The following is a 10491-nucleotide window of genomic DNA, read 5'->3' on the forward strand; positions in this document are numbered from 1 at the left end:
CCCCGAGCCCCCACCAGGGGACTTCGCCCCCTGGACTCCCTTCTTTGTAATTAAGCTGAACGTACAATTTTCAATGATCGAATTTCTCGCCCGGCGTGTCAAAAACTAGTATGTGCACCACGGGCGCAAAGGGCATTCTGTCACTCGTGTGAATTTGTCGCCCAAGCGAAGCTCGGGCGAAATTCAAACTCGTGCCAGTGCTAAAATGCCCTATTTTGCGCCCTAGGTACACAATGTACTATTTCTACAAATGCATCAAATCTATAATTGTAAGACATGCTATACGCAAGGGTAGCACGTGGCTATATATACGCTCTCATTTGAGCAGACTGATGCATAATTAGTTAGATAGACCGTGGCTGTTACACGATCAGTGGAACAATCATTACTTGAAGAACGAAGGCATAAAGAATCCCGTTTACGAACCTAATTAACGTGGCAAGTTTCGAAGTAAGCAGCGGTGGTTCTAGCGACAGCAACGGTATCAACAATCGATAGCGGGCGAATACTGCGATTCATAATTGAAATACTCCATACGATGTTACTGTTCATCGTTTCGTTTTACTGACGGGGAAGAAGCCGCGCGAGGAGAGAGGGAGATCGCGTGGCGACGAGATAATGCAAAAATCCTCATTAGTGTGTTCGCGTAGCATCAAAAGTAACGAGAGAGCGCAGCTGCTCGGAATAAATAAGCCGAGGGAATAATCTAAAATGCGAGATGGAAGAAGAATCGTCGGCGAAAAGCAGCGAGTCGTTGTCGAACCTGGTTTTTGCGAGGCAACGCTGTTAAGAGAGGGTAAGTAGAAGAGAGGGTGGCGGATGCTGAGAAAGATAGAGAGAGAGAGGGACAGAGAGGGTTGGACGAGGGTTGGACGAGGGTTGGAGGGGGGGGCGAGAGGAGGCTGTGCTCGGGGTGCGGAAGAGTCAGTGCGCGGCGAGGCGCGCCAGCTGCCGCACGTCATGATTCTACCCCAGGTGAGCTACGAACTTACCCAGAAAACCATCATCACAGCACGCTCCTCACGGAATCGTGAAAACTCGTCACGCTTATATGTATCCATACTCGAACTAAAATGATCTTTACTCCGCGGCGATTCGTGCATGATCTACTCGGTAACCACAGTACCCGCGTGTCATTCATTTCCAAACACCAGCACGATACAAGCATGATTTTTATGTATACATACGTATATACGTATATGTCTATCTATGTCTGCCCCTCTTCGTTCCACCCCCTGTATAATCGTTACTCCGTTTCTATTCCCGTACGCTGGCCGGAAGCTGGCCGAATCGGCCGTAAGAGAGCATCCGTCGGACGGTAGTAAACGCGTCGAGTGAAAAACGCCGGGATTCCCGAGATAAAGCGAGCGTCTGCGTGAGAAGCGTCGTCGATCAGTTCGAATCGATGCTCCAGTGTCGCGAGGAGGGTAAAAAAAAAAAAAGAATAAAATGCGAGGGGTACTGAGTCTTCGAGCAGGACCAAGTGGCCGACGGGAACCACGAAATGCGAGTGAAATTCGACCCGGAAGGAGATACCGATAACAGGGTCGGGGAATAGAAAAGACGAAAGGAGAAAAGGTCCTGAGAGAGCCGTTGTTGTTCTCCAGTGACGGGCACCGATTGAACTTTTTAACGGCTCCCGTCAACGCTCTTTTTTCCGAGCACCCCGTGCCAGTGGCGAATGACGATGTTGTGACAACGCGCACCCTATTGGCTTCCACGGCAGGAGAGCGCAAAGTGATCGTTTACATCGTGCAAACAAACTTTATTTCTCGATTCACTTACGACGGACGCTTTGTTTGCCTCGCGTAATTGATAGCCCCTTCTTCGGCTCCCTGCGAATTCATATTTTTCACGCGGCCAACCGTGACGGATCTCTGCACGCTGCCCCGGCGGAAATTTCAATCGCAAGATCAATCCGTCGCCTACTACAGTTTTATCCAGATACTCGCAGACCTGATCGGGCACTTCGATCTGCCAGGTCGATGTCAGGCTCGACGTTTCTTAGTCAGTTTAAAGAAACGACGATCACAATCTTTCTTTCGGATGAAGCTTCTCTCATTTTTTACCTCGAAAGTTTATAAGGAACGTTTTTCGTTTGCGGCGTACAGTTTGGATCTGTCAACGAGTCTCCTAGTTTTCGACGAAGATCACCAGCTGCGTAAAATCGCAACAGGTTCTCGAGTGCTTTGATCATTAACGCGTTAATTGCACTGATCTTCCCTCGCATTTTCCCCTGCTCGACGTTCGTTCGTACAATACGAACGATAAACCGGCGATTTAAAAAGTCAGCTGTCAAGCAGACTGAGATATTAAAGGTGGTTGCTCACGCGAGCTACGTGTACCGAGGAATGGAAAATGAATACGTCTTCTCGGTGGATACTCTATTTCCCGGCGAAACGTGCAAGTGTGCCGCGATACGGGAACCGTGAAATTTGTGAAACGAAGATTTTGAAAGAGAAAAACGCACGGACGCGGAGGAAGACGAAAGAAGACACGGCTCGTTCCCGTAACTTTGTTCAGAGGCTATTCTCTATAAAATTTAATCATCCATGCCGCATTTACATATCCGAGCCGTTTGCTTTTCATACCGAGCTACAATAAGGGCTGAATTATTTTTCTACCTCGGAATTCATGAATAGGATTTTCAGTTCGTTTCAGTTCCACGGACCGCTTCGATTCCTCAGACTCTTTCATGGCTAATGGACTTCGATCAAGAACTTTTGTCATTCGAGTGCATAATCTTTAACTCAACGGATTTTCAGTGTTGTGCTTTCTCTCGACAGTCCGGACAGTATGGACGTTTGCAATCGGGAGAGGAGAGGAGAGGCATACATTTTCAGATTGGAGCTCCAACAGGAAATGGTCGAGTCTCGTTTACATAAACTTGGTTTATTCGATTCGATCTCGAAGGAGTGCAGCGAATGCTATAAAATGCAGATGCAAGTTCCTCCTTGTCAGAATCTAAATATGTGCTCTCGTAAACCACTTATGCTTCTTTTCTCGGTTCTTCGCTTCGTTCCTCGGGAGGTTTTCGAATTTCAATGATATTCGCGATAAATAGCGTGGCTCGATTTCCGCAGATTCAACTTGGCTCTCGATGACGACGACTTCGGTTTTCCTCCAGTTTTCACTTCGTCTCTCTTCTTCAAAAGTTTCTCGAATTCGGACGACGACGACGTAAATAATAAATAGTATCGAGAGAAACGTAGCTCGATTTCGAGGAGACTATTCGACCCGCCCCTCGGAAACGCTAACGTGTTACGAGTAGCCTGGTAACAACTTCCACTGGCTCACCTCAATTTTTCACATCGTCCCTCCGCTTCGAAAGTTTTTCGAATTCAACCGATATGCAGAATAAACGGTATCGAGAAAAACGTGGAAACGATTTCTGTGGATTTGATCTGGCTCTCGAGGACGCTAACTGGGGGAATAGAACTCGAAAAGAAAATCCCAGCTCGATCAAAACGAAAATTGAACCGGCGCGCGCCGTCGCTTGCTATCTTTCAATTTTCATCTGTACGAAGAAAAAAAAGAATCGGCTACCGTCGTGCAGTTTCCGTCGAGATCAATACTGCGGTCAAGATTATATGGAACGGCGTATGTGACATATTTCGGATTCTCACGTGCGTGGAAAAGATACTGTGACTATATCAAGGTGGATCTTCATAAACGGTGTGCAACCCCTGACAGAGCGATTTTAACCGATCCACAGATACGATATTAAATGAAAACACTCGGAGAACAAAAATAGAGGAACAATTGTTTCGTTCGTTTTATTTTTAACGTTCGAATCTCTTCGCTCAACGTGATCTTATTTAATATTATATTCGGCCAGAGGAGCTCTTTTTGCGAGGATTCTGCATTCTATTGGAGAGAATTATTTGCCTCCGGTCGCGAACAGTTTATTTTGCTAATCAATTTTCAATTTCCAATACCGTGAAAGAAACGTTCAGCCGCGGGACGCTGTCGGAACGTGTCGTTTCCTCCGACCACCGCCAAGACAAATAATTATTACCCTCCGGTCGCGAACTGCGAACAGTTCGTTTAGCTATTGATCGTAAAACTGTTGGAATTCAATTTTAACAAAATTGCCATAGATAATCGAGGCCTGGCTGGTGTGGGAATTCTGAATCAAACGTCACTGCACAAGTCTTAGCACACTCCCAACTGTTCGTCGTCCGTCAAATTTTACTGACGTCATCAACGATCATCTTAATCGAATGCTAATAGCAAATTATTTCCTGTATGCTTTGCCGTATGATTCGTTAAATCGCGAGTAGTTTCAATAAAGTCGATTCGTTCTTTCGCGGTCTTCATCGGCAGATACATTTTAGAGAATGATTAATTTATGAACAGACTCAGAAATCCATGAATACCGAAGCCGGAAAAGTAAGCTGCAGGTCCTTAAAGCCGTTCACGGGGGACCCGGATCCTAGGGAGCTACACCGTCGTTTATCCCGAGGGTGGGAAACAATCTCTTTGTAATTACAAAGCAGCTGCTCGATACTTTTTATAGCAGTGACTCCGGAAGGGTCGACCCTCGTCGCCCCGATCGCGATTGCTTTCCGCAGGATTTGCCGGCTCGATCCACCTTACGTCTTCGATTTACCCTCGATAGAACTGAATCGATTCATCCGCCGAAAGCTCGAAATTCATTTTCAGTCAGTCTCTCTCTCTCTCTCTTTCTCTCGATTAAGCCTGTGAAACCTCGATCCAGATATATTGGAATTAGGTCTGTTGTATAAAACAAACCGTGGATTCGATCCACGTTTGCACACTGTTAGCTGTTACTCAGAACTCTTACGTCGTGTGTGTACGTTCTATCTTGAACTGATTCTGAAGGGATTACGTTATTGAATTAGTACGAAACGTTTGAAGAAAATTGCAAAGTGCGAGTTGAACGACCGAGCGAGTGTTCTTAAGCGAAACGATCCTAACTCCACTTATCCCGCATAATCTGATAGATTATCTGACTGGGCAGCGATTGCTCGCAGACCTGCTTCCGGTCTGGTCTGCTACGCCTGTTGCGCTGAGTAAGATCCAGAGACCCCGGCTATCAATTACAAAGTAACTAGCCGACGTACCCCGACAAAAGTTTCCGAGGCCTTCTTAATCACGATTTCCAACTTGTCAACGAAATTTCATAAGGGGACGAAGACGTATTCCGGATCGTTGCATATTCATCCGATACCCCACCCCCCCGGTCACCCCCCGTTCCCCTCATCTCTATCGACCTCGGTGTTTAGGCTAAATCTGGGTTAGCTTCGAGTTAGATTTGCATCGGGACTCTAGCCTTACTTCCCACCGCGACTAATAAAGCGTACATCCGTCTCTCCCCGTCTGTTTATCCCCTGCATTTCACGTACGCACTCAGCCAGTTTGATCATACCGTTTTCCATCGGCAAACGTTGAATCGTCTTTGTGTATACGACTGATTGCGGAACGGTATCTTAAACGTCTTTAAGCTCCAGTAAAATCTAAAATATTCTCCGTCTTGGGAAGGACTGTTCGCACACTGCAAATAATTTTCACACGGACGTGGCGCTCACAGTGTCTCGAGTAGAAAGTTAACTGTTCCCGTAGGAGAGACAGTTGATAAACAGCCGAGACCAGCACGGCGTCAACTCTAGCTCGGATTATCGACGGCACACCCAATGTTAAGACCGACAAACTCCTGTTCGAGTATAGTATAAGCCGTACAAGGCCACCGGTATCGAATTGCCTCGAAGGTTAATCCAAATTAATTCTGCCGGCTCCTCCAAAACTTCACTCGAAACCAACCACGGACCGCCGTCATTTTTCTCTTCCAGTTAAGTTCGTACAAATCGACGATAGACACTCCCTCGAGCTACTATCATTCGCAGAAAGATTTTCACACAGCTAGCCTCGATAGATTCACACGTTCGTGTGTTACAGTATCCTGAATATTAAAGTTTCGAGGACACACCACTCGTTTGCCATCATTTTATTACGATTTTCTACCAGAAGTAATGGTTTCCGATAGAATTACACGCCGTACTGCCCTTTCGATAATTATTCAATAAGTTAATGAACGAATTTTATCCTTTATTATCGTTTCCCATATTTCCGAGAAATGAGCTTCGAATTACCGAATGATATTAATATCATCAATCGACTGGAGAAATTTTATCTTCTAAGGGTGGAAAAAAGCTGCGGCAATCAATTTTTCAGTACTACTCTATTATGAAATTAACATATCGAACAGTCTCGTGTTCTGAAACTTGAACGTTAAATCCAAGAGTTAAATTGTAGAAGAATATCCGAGACTTCTCATAAAATTAACAGTGAAAGACGTGTTAATTATGTAATTTGCTTTGAAATTCGATTGTCTGGTCGAAGTTAAACGAAGCTACGGGGGCTCGACTCAAACGTTTAGGGATCTCCCTCTTGGACGTTGGACCGATAGATCGTCGATTGGAAAAGCGGCCAGCCATTGAACCTGGTAACCAAAGCCCGCTGTTACACAGTGTCGTGTGTACTCTAATACCAAGTGCAAGCAGTTGTGTCAGATCGGATCGTACACCTCCGTTATTGATGCTATTGAGAACTACGTCAATCGAGGGGCCTCGACAGATCCTCTGTGTTACCCTTTGTGTCCCGACATGATCGTCCGATCGAGAATCTTTTTAAACGCAATGATTAATCGTTGACTCTTCCACTTTCTACAAATTCTCCTCCCCGGTGACTCGCCAGTTTACGTACACTCTCACTCAGAAGTCTTAAATAGTGTCGCAAAATGTACGAGTCATTGTGAAAGTATAGACAAACGAACAATTTTAATAGTAAACTCTCATTTTTCATTGAAACTCTTTCTGTTTGGAGTGCAGTATCGTTGAAACTATTCACGACTCGAATTATTTATTCATCATGTGATCTAGTTTTAATTAAGATAATCTCCGACGAAGTATTCATTAGATTTTTCAACGCAATAACTGATCGGAAACTTGTGAACAGAGGTGTACAATGAAGTTTCCGTCAGTTCCGAACGGAGGTTCTCCCATCTCTCCTTTTTCCTCGGAGCTTTTATGCTCCTTAATGACCTCCGTGATCCGAGTAGCTCTTGCAACGAGGCGAGGGGTCAGTACGCTCTGAATCCGAGTAATTTACGCCCCTCGCGCATTACGTATCGAGATCCATTCAATCGACCATACCGTTTCGACGAAGCGAACGTGTTAACTCGTTAATTCGCTTCGGACTCGCCCGTTCTCCTTTTCAAACACGCCATTTTTTAATTAGGGACCATTCAAATATCCGCGTGTACCAGTAGATGGTTAATAAAACGTTCAGGCAAACACGACTCGCTAAATCGAATTAAACTCGTAATTGCTGCAATTTCAAACAAAGGATCCTTCCTCGACTTTACATTGAAATTGCTGCATTGGTCGTTGCTACGGGTTTTTTTTTTATACAAAATGGAACGTGAAAGTCAAGGAGACGCATTTTAGATTGATGAGAACATTGGAACGTACTCGATATTTTGTCGTTTCTGTAAATCCATCGAATTGTTCGATCATTCTGTTCGAGATTCTATGAACATCGAAGAAGACGAATTTGTGGAAAAAATTGCAAGAGACAGGCGGGGTCAAATCAAAGAAGGATTCGAAGACAATCTGACCTCTCCGATCGTAACGAGACTTTCCCATAGAATGAAACCCATTCACTGTCCCAAAATGCGATGGCCCTATAAACCCGACTCGTGTCCCTCGATTCGACATTACATTTTGTACATCCATTCTTTATCTCACATCGCGACCATAAAATTTATATGTTCTAAAATCTACACTACAGACGAATATCGAAATGGAATTCCGATCGATTTCGGTCAGTTTTATTTCGCGGTAAACTAACATCGTATTTACGAGTCTGCAAAATCAATTTTCCTCGAGATGCGTAAAATCTGCGGTCCGGTCGCATTAAACGTGATCGACAATTTGATTTGATTGATGAATAGATTTGGATTGACGTTAATACAGTTTGATCTCGCGTTTATGAGCGTGTCGGATCGTCCATCGTGTGAAAAGAAACAGTTTTCCACTGCCCCGACCCGACCCGTTCGGACTTTGCGATTCGACGTTTCGCGCCATCCTATAAACGGGTACGTAAGTTTAATTCGAGCGAACTTTACTGCGTTTAATTAAAACGACAAACAGTCGAGCGAACGACGGTAAGGTCTGGAGTCTTTTGTTTAACAGAATAATGCAGTTTTGCATATTAATCATTGTACCCGGTGTTTGTGCGGTTGCCGCTCGTTAAAACAATGCCCGTGTTCTTAACGCGCTATGAAAATGTAGTTTGTTACGCGTCAGTGATTAATTAGAGAATTACGCGCAGCATCATCAGCACGGAACGTTTCCTCTCACGACTCTTTTTTCATCGATCTCTCGTAAAACTATTCTCGCTCGTCCACGATTGTTGTTCGTTGTAAAAATTCCTGCGACGACGAACGGCATTCGACACATTTCAATTTCCACCCGGTGCACGTTCTGGAATACAATTTTAAATGAAAACGTTGGCAAGCAAATTGGGAAGAATGCAAAGGGTTAACCGGTGCCGTCGCGTTTCACAGCAAGACCCGTGGAAAACTCAATTTGCGCGAGAAAACCACGAACGCGTCGTTCCGTTCTGTCGATGTTCGATCAATCGCGGCCGATAACGAGGCGCCTCGAAAAAAGAAAAGGAGAATCCACGGTTTTTTCAGACCCGGAAAAATTGTTCCAAAGGGACGAAACAAATTTCCGTCGGAGACGAAAGAGGAATTAGCGCGTCACAGGGTCTATCCAGCTAGCCGTAATTAAATTCCGTTTATCCCGATTACGATCTGATGAGAGAGAGAGAGAGAGAGAGGAAAAAGGGACGCGACAAATCGTCGGAAAATTCACCCGCTGACTCGTAAACGATTCTACTCTCGTCGCTGTGTTATCGCCGATATCATTCCGTACGGTGAGCAAATAAGTTCGATCAGGAAAATGTCAATCCTGATTCATACTTCGATTCTGATCTCGATACCGACGAACATGCCAATGAACGGGTGATACATACGAGTTTGGCAAATGTACACTTTTGATTTATATCACTTCTCGTCAGCAGTTTCCTAACTCTCGACAAATGCTAGTTCTCATCGAATCACTCACAATTCGAAATGACCAAAAAGAGTTGCAATACGCACATTTTTTTAAATTGACATCGCGAACGTCCTGTCTCACACATAGACCTGCAGTAAGCTCGAATCAGCAATCAGACGTTCTACCGAGACTATGGGAGCCAATTTCGAAACTAGTGCAACACGTGTAGCCCGAAGCACTTATGGATCCCTGAATCTCGCCAGGGGCTTAGCTATCAATTGAAATATACTCCTCGCGGAGTAGGTAAGCTTAACAATAATTATACTCCGTTTCACGTATCGGGCACAGATATTTGCTCGACATTCCCCAACGTTCTCGATATAATTTGTACACTGTGAATTGCTAGTTAATTGCGCGGGTCAGTTATAAAAGCTGAGCGATGCTCCATCGACGTGCAGCAAACTGTTTGTTAATTTCAGAGAGCTCGGTGAAAAACAGGAGTGGAGGTGTTCACTGATAATTGAGCTCTCTCTCTCTCTCGGCCCGTAAAAAAATAAATAAAGCGGGGTAGGTTGAAAGAGCGTTCGGTAGATTCGTTAAACGCCCGAATAATTGTTCGAACAAGAACATTTTATAAATGCCCGAGAGAGAACGTATCGATCGCCCGTTCACGTCTGTTCATAAATCTTGCGACTCAATCGGACGATTATACTCGATCACACAGTCGTGGCCGTGTAATAAATCATGCTCTGACAAAAGCAATTTAAGAGTAATAATCGAAGGATCGAAATATGATGCGAAAAATTTCTTATTTTATTTTGTTCGCATCGTGTCGTACATTTTTCAATACGTTGTAAGGCCGCACGAAATTCGAACCAGCAGAGGGATGGGTTTATGAACGGTGTAACTGGACAGGCTGTACAGGAAACTAGCGACAGGCGACGCAGATGGATTGTTATCGAAATGTCCCCGTTCGTCTAATTATTTGCCTATCAGTCGCAGGCTAATCACCGGGGCATATTGGATCGAGCGCACGCTCTCCACGGTCGGTGACGATATTACACAGGTTCACGACGGACTACGAGCTTCTTCGTTGCTTACCACCGTGTAATCTCGCCCCGACGATTGATTAATTATTCCAGGCCGGTCGGGTCCAGCTCGAACTTGCATAAGTCGCTGCCAAGGTGACACGACTCAAGAAATTAGAACAATATGTAAGCTAAGACTTTATTCAACGCTCAAAAATATCGCAGACTTTATTTTCCAAATACGGCGTGTTCGCTGTTACACGTTTGGACGCTCGCAAGGAACTATTCTGCTTCGACACGTCGCTCTCCCGGCATCCTTTTTAACACTAGATTGCCCAAGGAAGTCATTTTTACTGCTTTTAAGCAAATGTACAAAT

At 44.8% G+C, this 10491-nt stretch overlaps 1 protein-coding gene across 3 annotated transcripts in view; it reads left to right on the plus strand.

The window, feature by feature from the left end:
• The first annotated feature begins 900 nt into the window (after nucleotides 1–900).
• Dop1 (dopamine receptor, D1) overlaps nucleotides 901–10491 on the plus strand; it is a 43887-nt gene continuing 34296 nt past the window's right edge. For 2 of the 3 annotated variants that reach the window (XM_026819709.1, XM_018037089.2), the window contains exon 1: nucleotides 947–975. Coding sequence is in view for 1 of the 3 variants with exons in the window: in XM_018037085.2 (XP_017892574.1) it covers nucleotides 961–975 (15 nt within the window). In the remaining 2 variants the exon portion in view is untranslated. Of the gene's footprint in view, nucleotides 976–10491 lie in introns of all 3 variants that reach the window. The other variant, XM_018037085.2, reaches the window with a different exon arrangement.

Source organism: Ceratina calcarata, unplaced genomic scaffold (assembly GCF_001652005.2).
Source record: "Ceratina calcarata isolate Rehan_Ccalc_2016 unplaced genomic scaffold, ASM165200v1 scaffold155, whole genome shotgun sequence".
Lineage (NCBI taxonomy): Eukaryota > Metazoa > Arthropoda > Insecta > Hymenoptera > Apidae > Ceratina > Ceratina calcarata.